At 41.5% G+C, this 18,794-nt stretch overlaps 1 protein-coding gene across 2 annotated transcripts in view; it reads right to left on the bottom strand.

The window, feature by feature from the left end:
- ASTN1 (astrotactin 1) overlaps positions 1–18,794 on the bottom strand; it is a 318,270-nt gene that overhangs the window by 206,329 nt on the left and 93,147 nt on the right. For both annotated transcript variants that reach the window (XM_008052472.2, XM_008052473.2), the window contains exon 2: positions 2,688–2,875. In XM_008052472.2, the coding sequence (XP_008050663.1) occupies positions 2,688–2,875 (188 nt within the window). The remainder of the gene's footprint in view (positions 1–2,687; positions 2,876–18,794) is intronic.

Raw genomic sequence — 18,794 nt, 5'->3', positions numbered from 1 at the left:
CCTCAAATAACTGCCTACTTTACCTCTAAAGGATATGGTGGTATAAATTGCATCAAATAAAGTCTACCGATCCTTGAGTCTCTTAAGAGGAAGCCATCAGAGACTCTAGGAACGACATCTTCAAACAGGATACCCTCAGGCTTGATTTCTAAGCTGAGGCAGATATACAACTTCAGACTTTGAAACTATTTCTAGAATAGAATCCTAGGGATAAGAAAGGCAGCATGTGGGGTGTGTGTATGGAATTGGAATGGAGGTGAATGAGATGGTCAGGTGGGCTGCAGTCAGCTCTACTGTCTACCTCGTCTTTGACAAGGAGGGGAGGGAATACTTAGATCTTCAGTTCATCCTGAGATTCCTGTTCTCCTGCAGAAGTCAATAGCCTTCCTGAATTTCTCGTGGAGTTGTGGGCCTGTCCATGTACAAGACGCCAAGCCAGAGACAACATAAGACTTTCCCACCCTCGCCCTTTGCTTATGCCTTTTTATCCTCTACCTTTTTCAGCTTGGTTAAAAATAAGATACAATAGACTAAAATAAAGCTGAAGGAATAATCTCTTCCATTTTATTTAGAAAACAGAATGTCATTGGTAATCTACCATGGGTGATGGGTAACACATGAAGGAAGAATCTCAGAGACAGGTTTAAGGCTGGTTCTTGCTCTCTCTCCATTTCAGAGTCCACTGTCTATTAATCCCTACACAGGGGATCACATAAAGAAGCATCAGGCATGGAGTGCTTCTTTTAGGAGGTATTTTATTACAGGACACAATCTTTTATAGGACTATTTCTATCTTCAAATCCACCCCTTTCCCTCTACACACACACACACACACACACACACACACACACACACACACACACACACACACACTTCTCTAGAGAACTTATTGAGCACCTCACTCTGAGAATAGATAGTGGGATCTTTGCTACATTGAAGATATATATGATGCCACAACTAGTACAAGCTCCAGACTGTTTGTCTTTCTGCAGATCCTCACACTGTCCCAGTCCCCACTACACTCCCCAATTGACATATTGCCTGTCTTAACCTCCTCTATTTAGGGTCTATCTCTGAGACACAATCACACCCAATATTCATTTTTTGAAATCGCTACACACCTTTCTTCACTCAAAACATTCCACTGGTGTGACAAAGACTGGTTATTTGAAATGGTCTTGGACCGTTTTTTTAGTCAGACCATAAAATAAAATAAAGACAACATGGTCATTTGTTGTGCCATCAATACTTGGGCTTATTCAGCTGAACTGCCTGTTCCAATTGCTCTCCAGAAAATACAAGCTGCATTCAAGAAAACCATTCCTGAGAGAAGAAAATACCCACTGGTCTTTGATTAAAGATATGTAAGTATTGCAACTCCTATGCTATAATTGATTAATTTATACATGTAAGGCATAGCAATCTCATTTACCTGTCTGACTTCTGGCCTTATCTGGAATGTTGAGGCTTGCCATTTGCTATTCAAGAACTCTTTTTCTCCACCATAAAGTTTAAACAAAATGTCTTGTGTACATGCAGGTAACCTACCAAACCAGTTATTAGTGGGGACACTGACTGAGGAAGATGTGGAAGGCTCACATTCTGAGATTTTATTGGAGATTTTATGGAGAGATTTTTCATCCAAAATTTTTGGATAATGGCCACTTTTATCTAAAATGCACTCAGTTTCCCTCAGTCTGATACACAAAACTAAAGAGCATGTAGGGGTGGTACCAAAAAAATAGATGAATTAAAGTTTAGACCAAGAACCTCGGCTGGTTCTGTGTTGAGTTTCCTAACTGTGAAAAAGTCTATGTTTTCTTATGCATATAGCTGTGGATAACCAGTCAATTCTCACATGCTATCAGGCTACCCTATGAGCAAATAATGTATTTGGGTTACCAGTATGTCAATACATAAATATCAAATAAAACAGGTATTTTTTTCCTCCACTGAGAGATTCATTCATTTATTTCAAAAATATTGATTAAGTACCAATTATGTGAATGCATTGTTCTTGGTGCTAGGAATACATCAACAAACAAAACAACACCAAGCAGAAACCCTTGCCTGTCATTGTAGCACCTTCTAGTGAGATTCTAGAACACAAGTTCCTAGAATATTAGGAGGAATTTTCTATTTTTCTTCAGGCTTCAATTTTCTAAATAGGAGAAAGGATACTGATAGTGATGTTTCTGTGCTGAGCCAGAGGGAGAAGCAGGTACCTATTAACATGCCCTTTATTGTGAGAGAGAGAAAGCTGCACTGCTGACTTCTTCCTGGCTAGGAGAAGATAACAGAGGACTCGGTAGCAGCAAGCAGCTTGGAAATCCAGTCATTTAACAAACATTTATGACACAATTACTCTAAGGTATTCATATACACTAGCTGGATATTTTCTTTCTAAGACAATCTATTGTCTTCATCTAATGTCATCTCTGGTTTGTAAGAGTTACTCCATGCCTGAGTATATTCCTAAGGAGAACAGTTTGTGCTGTAGAAATAGGTGCAACTTCTACTTACACCACATGTGAATGCATTTCCCACGCATGGGCAATTTACATATTAACATGATCAATGATCATTATGGAGTTGGGTCTTATAGAGCTATGTCTATAGTACCAAAAATCCTAATGTCAAGGTGACACAAGTGATGGCCTAAAAGGCTGAGACTGTGCTGCTCTTACCATGACTGAGATGTGAAGAATCCTCAGCTCCTCTTCTGCTGACTCATGCTGGGGTTCTTCAGTTGGGTCTTGTCCAGGAAGGCTTGGGGCACCATCTTGGTGATGGATGTGAAAAAGCAAAGTGCCATTCTCTAGCCACTGCTGCCTCCAGCGCACCAAAGGGATGTCCTCTGTGTTCCCTGAGATCTCTAGAGGATAAATATCAAAGGCACATGTGAGAATTTAGATAGGACCAAGTTTTCATCTTCCTAGCCACCGGTACCAATTGGCCAGTTTCATCTGAAGGCATCAGAGCGTTCCAACTATATATAGTTAGGTCAGACCCTGCTACTCCAAACCTCAAGGAAGGAAGGCAACCCCGAGAAGAAAAAAATTATCCCCCATAGATCATTCTACCATAAATCTACTGAGCCAGAACTTCACCCATTGAGAAAAATACCAAGATGAAAATTCAAATTCTTCCCTTATTTCTATGATCAATAGCATCTTTTACACAGCTCAGTTTGAATACCTGATAACCCCCAAGGTAAATACAAGGTTGTTTGCCTCTTATAAATTTGAAAGTGTGAGTTCCTCAGCAATTACTCCTAGACACACCAGTAAATTTACTAAAGAGAGAGTTGGTAATTACTGTGCAGAGAACTGCCATTTATGGAATCGTCCTGGGAGGTTACTACAGAACCAATGGGGCTGGCAGGTTATTTCTAAAACCACAATCATTTGCTGCATAGTCCACTGGAGATGTCTGATAACTTGCTATGACAGGCAAAGTAATATTTTAATTCCCTTTAATTTTGCTTTTCAGTTTTGCAGAGCAGAGGTGGTGTACATGAAAGAAGCAGTGAAGAATTGGGTCCTTATTAGCAACACACTCACTGCCTCTTAGGGATCAAGATCAAGACACCGGACTATCATCAGTGAATTAATAACAAAATACCAAAAACCTGCTATGCCCATTACACTGTAGTAGGTGCTAAGCTAGTGCTGCAGAAATACGTTGTATACATGGTCCTCTCTCTCATTTTCCTAAGCAACATAATATCAAAGCTTTATGATATTCCACAGTAGAAAAACCTGATTAACCCAGCCTCTCTTAAATTTCATTTGGCCCTAACCATGACTTCTTTAACAATTATAACCACCCCAGGGAACTAGCATTCTGCTGAACACACTTTAGCAGACCACTGCTTTATAAAATTTCATTTTTTTAAAAGCATGGTTTCTTCTCCCCAAATTTATCACCTTTGGTCCCAAATCAACTTCCTTAGACATAAGAAAAGATGTAATAAGACACATTTAGAATGTATTCTCATCAAGTACCACAACCATAAAAAAGAGAGCAGCTTTAAATGTTTATGGAGTTTATAAACATCTTTCAGTATTTGAGAGAGGACACAAATGATGTTATTTATTAATTGACTGATTCATTTATTCAACAGACACTCACTGGGCATGTATTGTGCACCAGGCACTGTTCTAGACACTCAGAGGCTCATCTAAATGAGGTCCCCCCCACCAATTTCTCCACAGCAGCCTATCATGAGTGAATGTGGCAAGTGTGACACCAGGTACATAAAGTTTTGTGGGAACACAGAGGAAGGAAAGAGTAATCTTGCCTGAGTGGAGAACAGAAGAGGGGAAAGTGGCCCTCTCAGAGGAAGATGGTATTAGTCTTAGGCTTGAAGGGTAGGTGAACTTCCTTTCAATAGGTAGAGAAGTAGGAAAGGCTCTGCTAGGAGAATAAGGATCAGGAGAAAGGAAAATATCATCCTTTCAGGGTAGGTTGGTAAGAAGATTTCATACAAGCCACATTTCAAGAACTTGTCCCAAGAGACACTGACTTGATTCCCTTCCTTGTTCTACCACTTCACAGACCAGGAAGAAGGTAATTTTGAGAGGATAAGGGAGGACAAGGAGGCTACAAAGACAAAGGGATTGGAGCTCCCCTTAACCCTCAGCCCCTCTCCCCAGTCACCAAGGGGACTCATTCTTCCTGCTGGGCTGTTGAGCAGTTCATGATCTGGGATGCGATCTACATAAGTATCCAGGAAGTTTCCACGGGCGGGGGATGTGAGGATGGATGATCCCTGCACCCCCATCCACGTTATCTGTAGGCATGGCCCCATTTAATTAGTGAGGGCAATGACACAAGTTCCTCCAGGAAAAGAAGCCGTTTTTCTGCTAAGGAGGCTTCCAGATTTCCAGGTGAGGACAGACTTGGGGGAATGTCTCTGAGGGTGTGTGCTTGGAGCAGCAGTGAACCATGGCTCTTCAGAGGAGGCCGGCAAGCCCCACTCCACACGCGGGCACTCATCCTCATGCCTTCACATCAAGGCCCTCCTGGGAACACACAACCTTTCGACTGAGTCGCTGTCCTGCCATTGCTGTAGAAGCCAAACTCTGTGTCCTTCTCACCACAGACACAAAATCACAACCAATTATGTCTCCTAATAGAGCACCTAATGGTTGTAATTAAATCACCCAGAGTGGCACACATTCAGCTTCCTGTCTGAACCCGCTCATGCCAACCTGGGTTCATTTCATACACATCTGGACGCTGCTCAGCCCTTCTTAGGAGGATCCAACTTTCACACCTTTAAAGCACTTAACAAACCAGACTTTCATTTCCCAGAAGATCCTCATCAAGTAGGTCTGGCTCATTACATCTGTTTTAACCGTGAAAGCAAAGACAAGGAAATTCCTAGACCAAGGTCACCCCAGTCTGACAAAGAACAAAGACAGACAATGAATGGTTAGATCCCCTCCTTGCCCAGCACATGCTCCAGATGACATAACCTCAGAGCATGTGCAGAGAGAAGAAGCCCTTGAGTAGAAAATCCACGTGGATTTTCGAAAATTTTATGCTGCAATATTTAAATTTTTTGTATAAGGTCTTAATATCCCATTTCGTCTTTAAAAATTGAGATATAATTCACATACTATAAAATTCACCCTTTTAAAGTATATAATTCAGTGGTTTTTAGTATATTCACAAAGTTATGCAACCACCACCACTGTCTAATTCCAGAACATTTCATTGACTCAAAAAGAAGCCCTATATTCATTAGCAGTCCAAGTCTTTTCCAGGGTCCTAGGCATGGTGGCATCAAGGAAAGAACAGGTATGGGGGAGGGGGGACTGACAAAGCACTTTCCTGGGAAGGTGGTGGCCTTGGCCCCCAGGTCAGTCCTCTGAAACTCTCTGTGGGTTATTCATGTCCATCCTGATGGATGGTGAGATCATGATTCCACCTAGACTAGACTCACTACAGAGCACAAATGGTGAAGGAAAGAAGGCATCATCCCTGCCAAGGGCATCCCATCATTTTTCAGTTTCCAGGATAATTACTGAATCATAGTTTCTTCCTTGACTTTTTTTCCCTTTCCTGGCAGAATCTGAGATGGAAGCACTAAAATGCTGAACCAAGAACTTATTTACTTATGCTACATCTGGCTTGGGTCAACCAATGAGAAAACACAGAGGGCACAGTAAACATCTTCTTGTGAATTTTTTCTCCAGCCAGACTGAGATCGGAGCTTAGAACACTGATGTAATCCTGTTGGCCCAGATGTCAGCAAAATATCTCAGGAAGAGGAAATGTTCAGAAATTGCTTTACCAATGCAAGCCTGCCCTGAGACTCACAAGGAGCACATTTGGGAGGTGATGAAATAGTTACTCCATCCAAGGCCAGGGGAAGATAGCTGATGAGACTCAGAATCTTTGCCACATTGTACTGAATAAACCAAGTGCCACCAGGATCCTACAGTTGTCTCAAGATACCAGTACCAATGCCATTACCACACTGCGGGGGTAAGGCATCCGAAAAGGGAAAGCTGTCCTGACTTTTAGCGTGTCCATTCTTTCCTCAGCACCTCCCAAAATTCTGCCACTGCCTGGAATGTGCAGAAAGCGGGCACTTTTTATTCTTCTATACAATAAATATTTTGGGAGCATACCTCTATTTCCTACATTCAGCAAGTTGTGGCCCATGGTCCCTACTCTCAAGGAGCTTTCAATCTAAAAGGAGATGTGAGACATGGGGATGAATAAGTGTTCCAAACAGTCACAGCAGTGCTGAGTGAGAGGGTGGAACTTGGCCAGGCATCAATGGATGGGAAGGAATAAAATGAGAGAAAATGTTGGGGTGGCAATTCCAGATGAAGAGAACAGTGTGTACAAGGAAACAGAAGGGAAACTGCATGTTTGCAGAACCACAGGAGGTCTGGTTAAGCTGCAGGGGGGAGGATGAGGAGAAGAACTGACCAGGACAGAGGCTAAAAATGCAGATTGGTGACAACTGTGGAAGTCATGGATGCTAGTTTAAGGCACTCAGAGCTAATACAAAGTCACCCAAGATTTTATTAAGAGAGGAATGGAACTAAGACTCAACTTAGGATGATCAGGAAGACCCCCAGAACAATGGCAGACAAAGCAGATTCAATCAAGCTCTCACTGTGACTCTAGCCCTATATACTGCAGTGACTCAAATAGCAAACTGGGGTTCAGAAGGCCTAGATATGGTCAGAGTGACCTTGAATTTGTTGCCTTGTTTGGAGCTTTTTCATCTGTGAAAGGAGGATCTGTGTATATGAACTTCAAGACTCTATCCTGACATTCCATGATTCTAAGTCCAAAAGGGTGCACCTTCCATGACCACCTATAAAGATAAGGTTGATGTCCTAAACAAGTCAAACTTTCTCTCATGTCTAACCTATTACTCCACCCCTACCTTCCCACTGCATATAGGGGAGATAGGCTTGGGAAGATTTGATGAGAGGCCTCAAGAGCCAGACCATCTTCACACTGGACTTCAGGCTGGTGAGAAAGACTGTCATTCACGCTGGTACAGATAAATGGTTTCTAAGAAAAAAATCTTAGCGCTTCCACATGCAATAGAGATCTGGAAAGATGGGACCTTGGGCAGGGAAAGTCGTAGAAGAGAATGATTTGGAATAGGGAAAAAAAGGCAGAGGGAAGAAGAGTAAGATGAAATCACTTTTAAATTAGTTTTAGCCATTGTCTAGTTTGTGGGCTGTGAGCTTGTAGCACCATCTTTTTGCGGGGTTAGCTTAGGATACCTACAACTCCGCTGCAGAAATTCCTCTTTCAGCAGTTACAACTTCTCCACGCCATCCAAGCACCTTGTTCCTTCTTTGGGCATACCCTTATGCTAAGAGCACTCAAACTGAGATGCTAATGCATATCAGGTCAGGATCAGAATTTCCCCCAAATACAACTCTATGGAGGACCTGATCCACGACTCTCTCTTTCAAAGAACTTGACAACTTAAATCCAAATATGGATTTGAACTAGGGAGATTCTCAGGTATCCTTTAATTCACCGAATTGCTTAAGAATGGCTTAGAGCAATCCTGGCAATCTGGGACTCTTTTTCACTACAGGCAAGGCTGAGTTTCGAGCTGAATCCAGCTGAGTAGTAATGAGGTTGCTGCGGTTGCCGAGGTCAAGGCAGGAGGAAGCATTAAGTAGTCCATTTTTAGCCTCATGTTGAGGGCACCTGATGAACTGACCCTGCAGTCTTTCAAGGTTGAGGTTGACACCCCCTGATGGCCATGACTGACTGCTGAAAGACCTTGCTTAAATCGGGATTTTCAAACTTGCTGTTAGTCTTAGAACGCTTTATCCAAGCCAAATCTAATATGGTTTCTGAGGAGATTCCCCAGAGCAAAGTTAGAAAAGAACTGTATCAACTGGAGGACAAATACAACACACTACTATGAAGGACCCCTGCTGTGAAGGGGCTGGGGTGTCCATGGGTTATTAATTTTGTTTGGTTGTTTTTCAATTTTAGTAAGTGTTGTAATATAAAGAGCCTTATATCCTCTGTGAAAGAATTATAAGGGAACAGGGACATCTCTAAAAATAGAATCTAGCTACACCTCCATCCTTGTGCTATCTCAGTGGCCATTAAGAGCTTCCCTATGTGATGAAGATTAAGCTCAGAACTTTAGTAGCCATAAGGCTACCGTCTAAAACTAAGAATAGGCCGGGCTCAGTGGCACAGCCTGTAATCCCAGTGCTTGCGAGGCCGAGGTGAGTGGATTGCCTGAGCCCGCGGGTTTGAGACCCACCTGAGCAACTTGAAGAGACCTCATCTCTACAATAAATCAAAAATTAGCTGGGTGTGGTAGCACATGCCTGTAGTTCCAGCTATTTGGAAGGCTGAGACGGAAGGATCGCCAGAGCCCAGCAGGTCAGTCTGGGTGACAGAGTAAGACTCCAACTCAAAAATTAATTAATTAATTAATTAATTAAATAAAAATAAGAATAAAGAGTGGGTCTTGTCTATCAGATGGTGACTATCATTAAGGTTACCAGAGATAGGCCTATGATAGAACTACCCCCTTTCCTTTATTCTTTTTCCTTTCCTTCCCCCAGCCTCTAATTTTGGAGTTTGAAAGATATTGATGGTAGGTCTAGTTTCCCACATGGTTTCATTATGGTCTTCTCACTGAAACTATTAACAGTGGTATTAACTTTCAACACCTTTGTAAGAAAATAACCTGCTTATGTCAGGGGTTAATAACAGTAGGGGATCACTAATTATCCTGCTAATCTTCACCCTGGTATCAAACGTGACCCAAGTCTTTAATGTCTCTGGAACGGCATCCTCTAAAGACCCCGACTTGTTTCATAAACATAATGACAGCAGCACATTAATGTCCTGGCCATCTGTGAAAAAAGACGAGGGGCAGATGAAAAACAAAGGAGAAGGATACAAAAAGAAAGGACAAAGTCAAGAGAAGTGGGGAAATAAGACTAGCCAGGAAAACAATGGCCTTTGGGTTGAATTGGCTGGGCCTTCACACCTCTCGCCATAGGGACCATCTGGTGTGGAGTTCGGAAGTGATACATTCCAGAGTGAGAGCCACATAAAACAGAGAACCCTGCTGGGCTCGAAGTCAACCAGCACAGATGTCAGGAACACTGTTGCTTCGCTTGAAGTTTGTGCCTATTTAGGCCTAGCTAAGTGAACAACAAAATGGGAAATAGCCTAGCCAGGATATTCTGTTGTGAAGCTACCCAGAGACCAACTGGGAATGGAACTCATGGTTCCAATGTTCAACTCACTGTCTGCCATAGGGCTGCTTCTCTCATCCCATTCTCACTCCTCTGTCTCCAAAAAGACTTGAGCAACGGGCACAGAACTGTGTGGAACAAAAAGCTTTAGAGCAAAATAGCTTAAAATTTCAAAAATTCCTCACCCAGCAGAAGCACAGAAGGTTCACTTTTCAAGTAACTAGATCTTTTCTTGACTTACTGCTATTTGAAATAGAAATTCCACTTGTGACTAGGCAAAGGATAATTGAATTTCTATATCACCTGCTTGGTGACATTTGCCCTCAAAGGCAAAAACAGAGCCTTAAAGCATTAATGACCCAGTGACCAGGACAAGAAATGGAATGGCAGATTAGAGAGTGTATTGAACAGTGAGCCTGGAGATGGGGCAACTCTAATCTCTCTGGAGTCACTTTTCCCACCTTCAAGTTAGGGTACTAGATTTCTCCAGGAACTTGCCAACTCTAACCATATATTTCAGTGACACAAAAGCAGACATGGCACTTGGCTCTAATTTGACTCCACATCAGGTGCAGGCTGTTTTTTGTTCATGCCAACTGAATAAAAGTCTCTGTGGAAATTTTTTGGGTTTTGTGTGTTTTTGTTTCAGCTAAGGTCTCATTTTGTTGTCCAGGCTGGAATACAGTGGCACTTTCTTTAAAAAAAAAAAAAATTTTTTTAACTTTAAAGATGTGGGGTACAATTCAGGGTTAGGTACACAAATGTTCAATATGCAGGTACCCTTATTGATGAGGTGTGCCCCTCCCTCCCCTGGCAGTTGCCCTCAACTTCCAATCCCACCAGCCCCCGTCTCGTGGCAGTTTCTCACTACTGACAATCCCTTTCTCACAGTATTGTGATAATTGTTCAAGGTTCACTTATGAGTGAGAACATATGGTGCTCTGTTCTTTGTTTCAATGATAGATCATTGGGTATGATAGACTCTAAATCCATTTAAGTTGCTGTGAAGTCCATATATTTGTCCTTCTTTATGGCTGCATAATATTCCATTGTGTATATGTACCACATTTTTTACCCAGTACATCTTCGATGGCAGCATGGTTGGTTCCATGTTTTTGCTATTGTGAATAGAGCTGCAACAAACATGTGTGTGCAAGTATCTTTTTGGTAGAATGACTTGAGTTTCTCTGGGTATATTTCCAATAGGGGGATTGCTGGGTCACATGGAAGGTCAATGTTTAGTTCTTTCAGAAATCGCCACACTGTTTTCCAAAGAGGTTGCACTAGTTTGCATTGCCACCAGCAGTGTAGAAGCACTCCTTTTTCTCTGCATTACAGTGACACTTTCATAGTTCACTGCAGCCTCAATCTTCTGGGCTTAGGCAATCCTTCTGCCTCAGCCTCCTGAGTAGCTGGAACTACAGGCACATGTCACCATGCTCAGTTTTTTAAATTTTCTTTTTCTTTCTCTTTTGGTAGAAACAAGGTCTCACTATGCTATCTAGGCTAGTCTCCAAATCCTGGGCTTAAGCAATCCTCCTGCCTCAGCCTCCCAAAATGGTAGGATGTCAGGCATAAGCCACCATGCCAGGTATTCTATGGAAGTTTTTCAAATCAGACTTTTCTCTGGAATATTTCCAGTTCAGTCTAGCCTATCAGTTTATAGGGTAAAGATCGACTATATTGAAACTCCTGAGAGTGCTCTATTGAAATGCCAACAAAGGGCCCCCAGTAAGAAAGAATCATCCACATATAAATGCTTCCAAATGATTTTCAGTGAGTTGTTAACCTTTGATCAATTATGTTTATGCAGATAAGGTTAGCCTGACTCTCTTTGTGGTCCCACCAATATTTCTTTATAGAGCTATACTCTAAAAATCAGAAATGTTAACTTTCTCTGAAACTGGCCACTCACCCATTTCTCCTTTTCCAGAAGAGGCTAGGATGGACTAAAATGAACCAACACAGGAAGTAGGAGTGATGAGAAAAAGAAAATAAGCACCCTGGATAGTCTCTGGGGTGGCTGGGGGCAGGAGCTGTGGGAAGCAGAGGGTGGCTTTTTAAATTGGCCTTGATGGAAAGCAGCGAAGCTTTCTATGGATGCTGCTGGAAGTAGGTCACTCTATGCTACTCTGTGCTGGCATGAATAGCAATCGAGCAGCTACACGAACATTCTATTTACCTAGTCATGGAGACAAAAACATTACTGTGGGGGGGAAATGCAGCCAAAGGTTCTGACACAACCAGAGAGATGAGGAGGCATTCAAATGGCTTGTGATTTCATCCAAAATGATCTGCTTGTTCCTACCACAGTGTTTCTCTGGATCTTTTCAAACCTCTGCAAGTTTATCCACATGATACTCATTAAAGTCTCATTTGAAAGGGAAAAAAAATCCAAAGCTCTTTGAAAAAGGCAGGGTTATCTGAGCTGCAGATGTAATGGTAAGAGGATTTTTTTTAACTCATATCTATTTCTATTCTCCACTGCTACCTGATTGACCTTTGTAAATTGAGATAACGGCATGCATTTAACAAAATCTGACATCAAGTAAGATGTAAAATAATCTTTAAACTCTGCAATGTTAAAATATGTATTTACAGATCATTTCATACTTTGCAATGAGAATAAGTCATTCTGAAACCTGAGGTTTCACGACTGGAATTCTGATTTGAGCTTTGCAAGTCCTTGGGGACTACTTCCCTGTCATGAGGCATTGGGAGCAATATGGCTGCCTGGGGTTTGGAAAGTCAGAATGCTGGTTGCAGGTAATTACAAGGAAACTGTCTACTGGACTAAGTGAGAGCTCTGTTCATTCCAAATCCTCTCCCTTATACTCCTGGCCTTTCATTTGCTATAATTCTCTGATCCTGAACTATTTCAGTAACATCCCCTCTATGGCTTTTGCCTTATAAAATGATTGGAAAAATGAATTGATAATGACAAAATGTCTCCTGTAAATGAATGACCAAAGGAGGATAGCCTGTTGCTTGCCCTAAACTGTGTTGATTCATCTCTATTGCTAATTAGTACTGGCCATGCTAAGAAGCTCTTTCAATATGCATGAGCTAGCTTAATCCTCAATGACCCTTTAATGTATTTGTTTCCTTATGTTACAGATAAGAAACTTGAGTTCCAGAATAGTCAACCTATTTGACCAAGTTCACTCAGTTAGTAAATACTAGAATTGGGAGTAGGGGGAAGCCTAGGTCTCCTGTTTTAAGGTCACTCTTCTTTTTCACTATCTCAACATCCATTTCCTCACTGTGAAAATCTCAGTCTCAGGATAATACAAGGTGATTAGCAGTACCTGATATTTAATGAACACCAATCAATATCAATATCATCATCATCATGATTATTAATTCTGTTGTCATTATTAGTATCACTCACATAAATCCTAAAATTGAGCAACAGTCTTGGACAGAACTAAGCAAAGGGTACCTTTAAGTGGCTCCAGCTGCTGAAAAGTCTTCAGCAATCCAGGAACTGTAAGTCCAGGAATCAACTCAGTTCCAGTTGAGGGACCTGGACCAAGTCATATTTGTACATTTCTGTAAGTGCTCGTTAGTGAAGTGGACACTCTTTAGATGTCCCTGATAAACTCCACTTACCCCCTCTTTGCTTTAAGACTGGCCACGGAGGTTTTCACAGAGGGCTGCCATGCTACCCAGGCCCATTCAAGGCCGGCATGCAAGACCAGCCCTAGGGAGCTTGCTGTCAGGTGCTGAGCAAGACACTCATGAATTAAAATAGGCAGGTCCTTCCAAAGGACATGGGCATGATGACTGTGGTCAAGGAAGAGGGAAGGAGCAAATGGAGGCAGTATTAAGATAACAGCTGAGCTTTTCTCAGTGGTAAACTAAGTCTTTCTCTGCAGACTAATCCATATATAAGTACCTGTTGTCCTAAATGCCAAAAGATACGGCACTCAAGTGGAACCTTCCTTTCTCGTGTCCACCCTGAAGAACAAGGACTGTCTGCCCCATTCCCACAGACATGTAAGCTCACATTGCTGACCACAAGCACTGCCTTCCTGCACATCCAGACAGCAGGGCAGTCTGAAGCTAGAAAGCCAGCCATATTCTCTTCCCTCTAAGCCATTTTCTCCTGCGGAAAATGGGAAACTCGAATGCTGCTTCTCACTCTAAAATTCTCTGATTTCATTTTTGTTATCTTCCTGTGATCCGCCATTGCCATAATGGGGCTGGACCTCAAGTTCCTTCAAAGTAAAGATGAGACATGGCGATAATCTTAGAATCTCTGTTGTGTTCTTCAGTCGGAGAAGGAAGAGAGGGAATTCCACAGACTCAAGCACGTGAAAAACGCATAATGATCAACCCTGTGCTATGCCTTGCAAAGGCCTTTCTTACAAAATCCCCTCTTCATTCACCAATCCTGTGTGGGAGGATTTATAGAATTAGAAATCAGAAGACCAAGAAGGGTAAGTGACAATTTGAAGGGTTAGAGCTGATAAGATGGAGATAGCAGGGCTCAAATCCAGCCCTCTGACTCCTAGCACAGTGCTCTTTCTACCATACTGTGCTGTCAACCAAAGTGATGTTTATTTACACCGAGAAATCATGAGCCACTGTGCTTGTATTTCAGCTTAGTGAATTAGACATACAGGAGATACACATCAACAGCAAACACTGTCAGGAGTTTGAAGAGTTTGTGCTTGTAGATTCATGAATGAAACTGAGTTATTAACCAAATCACATTAGTGCATAAATCACACAGCAATCTGATGTGACTTCACTGTGACAGACTCCCCCAAGGATGAGACCTGTTTAGGCCTTGCTTCCATTTACTAATCTGAAGACTCTGCACACGGCTTTGAGTCCACTTCTGCAGGCTAATTTGCGTGCGGGCTCATGACAGAAGGGTTAGGATGACCTCTAAATGACCTGACAGGCATATCTCCATGGAAATCTTGATCCAACCATTTAATCCCTGCTGGGTAAATGATTTAAAAGAAACACAAGGCTACTTGATTGCTAAGGTGTGTTGCTGCTCAGCTGGGAGTAACACACATTGATTGGCAAAACCTTTTCTTTATTATTGCCCTTTCTATATTTTCTATCTTAATTCTAAAGCCCTCTCCCTTCTATAAACCCTCCACACAAAACACGCTTTAAGGGGCTGGAAGTGGGAAGTAGGAGCCATGCATTCTACACAAATAACACCTTTTAGAAAGCAGGTGAAGTCCAAGCGTGATGGCTCATTCCTATAATCCCAGTATGTTGGGAGGCTGAGTTGGGAGGATTGTTTGAGCCCAAGAGTTCAAGATCAGCCTGGGCAACATAGCAAGATCTTGTCTCTACAAAAAATAAAGGAGAAAAAAAAAAAGAAAACATGTGAAACCTGCACACCATTTTGCACTTATTAGTGGTGTCACTTCTCACATCTATTTGTTTCTTGCACTCTTCATTGTGTTGGTCACTGCACTGATTCCTGTGTTTCAGTCTTGGTATATATATTCTCCTATACATTTCATGACAGCACTGGCCCATTCATTAGAGGCTGTAACCCATACAATTTTTGCTGTGTTTTGAAAAATGAAAAAAAAAATGTGCTGGGTTTTCTGCTTCTGATGTGTAAGAGCACACTCTAAAGGAGCACAGTTGTAAGTTTCATAAATAAGCTAAATTTTGAACAAAAGTGATGATAACGAGTGGATTGTTAGATTTATGTCAGGACACAAAGACAGGACTTAGGGACAGCTATTATACAGTATTGAAAGCTTCTCAATCTACTTCTCATTCTGCAGCCAAAAGGTCCAGCTGGAAGGCAACTGTGTGCCAGGGGACACTTATTCTCCCTGACATAAACCCTCAAACTAAGGTCAAACTCAGCTACTCAGCAACTGACTCTATCTCTTTCATGCACAACCTGTGTATCTTTTTTGCTTTGTTTGCTACATCTGTATTTTCTGATTGGAGCACACCTTGGGAAATACATTTCACCTGAATAATACCTGCAGGGCGAAGCAGTACTTCCTTTCATTTGCCTTAAACTCGCCTTCCAGGAGTTTCATGAGCTTTAAATCCCAGCAGTTGAATATTTGGTGAACAAGGTCACATATACTTGAATGAGATAAGCATGAATCATATTCCTCTCTTAGTCTTTGCCTTGTTTCAGGACACTCGTTTATATTTCCTTCATCCTTATTTGGCTATTGCATCTAGAATGTGTCAGGCTTTTTACTCTACCTTCATTGAACCACACCTACTTCCTACTGATGATTACAGCCACCTATCTTTGCACTTTCTCTGGGTTTATTAAATGCATTCCCTGGACTGGAGTAATGTATTCCTGCAGAAATAGGAAGTATTCTAATATCAGGAAACCAAAGTCTGAGGCACCTGCACATACTATCACTAAGAGTTTTATGCCTCAGTTTCTCTATCTTTCAAAAAATGGGAAGAATGCAAACATCTACATCACAGAGCTATTAAATGAAATGCACATGAAAATACTTATAAATATGAGCTATGGTTATTATTAATATTATTATTATAGTTTAGTGACAAGAACAACTTACTTTATTCCTGGGAAAAAACAAAACAAGGCTGGGCTCGGTGGCTCAGCCTGTAATCCCAGCTCTTTGGGAGGCCAAGGCAAGTGGGTTGCCTGAGCCCACAGGTTTGAGACCAGCCTGGGCAACTTGGCGAGACCTCATCTATACAATAAATAAAAAATTAGCCGGGCGTGGTAGTGCGTGTCTGTAGTTCTGGCTACTTGGAAGGCTGAGGCAGCAGGATTGCTGGAGTCCAGCAGGTTGACACTGGGGTGGCCATGAGTGTGCCACTGCACTTCAGCCTGGGCAACAGGAACTCCAACTCAAAAACACCCCCACAAAAAAGAAAACATCAATACAGTTCTACCTAAGTGTAGAGATATTTTGCTGCCCCTTTTTGGCCAGAACTTCGTATTGGGTCAATGTTTTCAGAGAGCGATTTTAATGAACTCTAGTTTATTATCCTGAATCATTAATGACAGAGATTCTTTTATTTTATAACCACAGCTACAATCTTTATCCGTGAGGGCATTACCTTGAACTTAGACACATGAAAATCATCTTCTTCTTTTCTGCCCTCTAACACAGATTCTTATGATCTTCTTATAGTCTGTCTCCATTAACTTGACTTTTTAGTATATAAAGTTCAGTATCATCTAAATCATTTATAAAGGCTGTTAATTACAGGGCTCTTATAACTGAGGCCATGCCCAACAAATATGGTGTGGTAACTTAACATTTTTTTAAAAAATAGATTTTAAAGGTAGAGCCTTTCAAAAGTTTTTTGAAAATCTAAGATGTTCCCCTTGATCAATGTGCACGGTATACCCGTCCAGAACACTTGGCATCCAGGTATGGGTCCTCTTTATAGATTCCCCCATCATTATGTCCCCCTTCTTTACCACTGTGCCCACCCCCTTACACTCATGCTAAGTTTAGTTCTGTACAAATCTCATCCATCATCAACTTTAATGGTTCGTCATATTGATGGTATGGAGACCTTACAGACAGGGATCTTCTGCAGGATGAAGTTGAATTATATATTTTTATACCACTTTCCCCAACGTCGTCTCTAAAATTCTTCAGAATGCATGGGTATATTTTAGGCAGCACCAGGAATATAACTATTCTTATTCAGTTACCAGATTTTAGGGTATTCTTAGTATTCACTATTGTTTATTTTAGTATTTTAATTTCAGGAGGAAACATGCCTGTTAAAAAAAATCACGAAGTCTTCAATAAAAACAAAACAAAACAAAAAAACTGTATTCTATCAGTTACCTTTCTCATCTTTCCCCTCCATATTTTAAAAGAAGTTGAGGGTTTTCTGACAGGCACTATTTCCTTACATCTTGTAGGGAATCTCTTACATCCCTGATGGCTAAAAATGTTTATTTTTAGTCAATTAATTTCTGTTTTATATATAGTCATGTAACAATCTATTTATTTTTATGTTGTGTGTGTGTGTTTGGAGTTCTTTTTTTAAAATGCTGATATATAAAAGGCTTCATTTGTCCAAAACATGTGCTAGGTAGTTTTGCTTTCTTTGCTAGAGGAAACCTCTAGCAAAATGATTCAAGGGAAGAATGATTTCTCACTTTGCTTTATCTTTGGTTTGTCATGAAAAGCTGGGCCTGGATTTGGTGAGAGAAAGATTCTGGCGTAAAGATTACTTTTCTTTTTCTGGACAAACCTTTTGCTCTTAGGTGAGGGATCCCTAAATTGCAGCAGAAATCCCTCATGCCATCCACCATCCCCACAGAAGTGAAACAGAAAACCTACCCCTACCTCACCTCTGAAGTGAGACAAATGGTTGGAAAGATACAGCTTTTGCCAGGATGAAGGGTCAATCGTTTGAGGAGGGATGAGAGAAGGAAAGATGCTTCCCAGCTAGAATTTCAGAGACTGTGTTATAGATGATAAAACTAAGATGAAGGGACTTTGAAAAGTAGCTAGCTCTGCCTCTTTAATTACCCTGTCTACCAAGAAAGTCTGTCATCTGAGCCGGAGACTGGCTCTGCTCAAGAGATTGATGGGAGTAAGAGACTTTTTCGCCCAGTCTCAATTGCTTCAGTTTTCCTGGAATTGAGGCAGGCCATAAACCTATCAGTGACTTGAGAAAATTGAAGCAATTAAGTCTGCAGGTGTGCATATTTGTCATATTCATGATGGATCTGTGTTAACGTAAGTCACAGAAGGCTTCCGCGTGCCATGTTCATGTCTGCTAGGCGTGAAATCACCTTGAGGAGGCGCCACAACTCCATAGTGCTGACTTGGGCACCCTATCCCACCCTAGTCTCACAAGTGACTCCCCTGCCTCCCAGCTCTGGCTTGGGATGCTCTGACACTGGTGCTTCAGCTCCTATTATAATATTTCAGAAATACTTCATTTGACTCGGGGGAAGAACGTGTTGGTTAAAGATACCTAGTTAGATGTAGAAGGAGTATCATTTGCAGGCAGAATTTTGGAGACCTGGTTTGAACATCATCCTTTCTACTTTTACTGTTGTCTTGAACAGGTTATTTAAGTCCAATAAGGATTACAATA

The sequence above is a fragment of the Carlito syrichta genome, unplaced genomic scaffold (assembly GCF_000164805.1).
Source record: "Carlito syrichta isolate Samal-C Ts95f unplaced genomic scaffold, Tarsius_syrichta-2.0.1 Scaffold277815, whole genome shotgun sequence".
Taxonomy (NCBI): Eukaryota; Metazoa; Chordata; class Mammalia; order Primates; family Tarsiidae; genus Carlito; species Carlito syrichta.
Note: the sequence above shows the minus strand (reverse complement) of the source record. Positions and strands in the feature narration are given on the sequence as shown.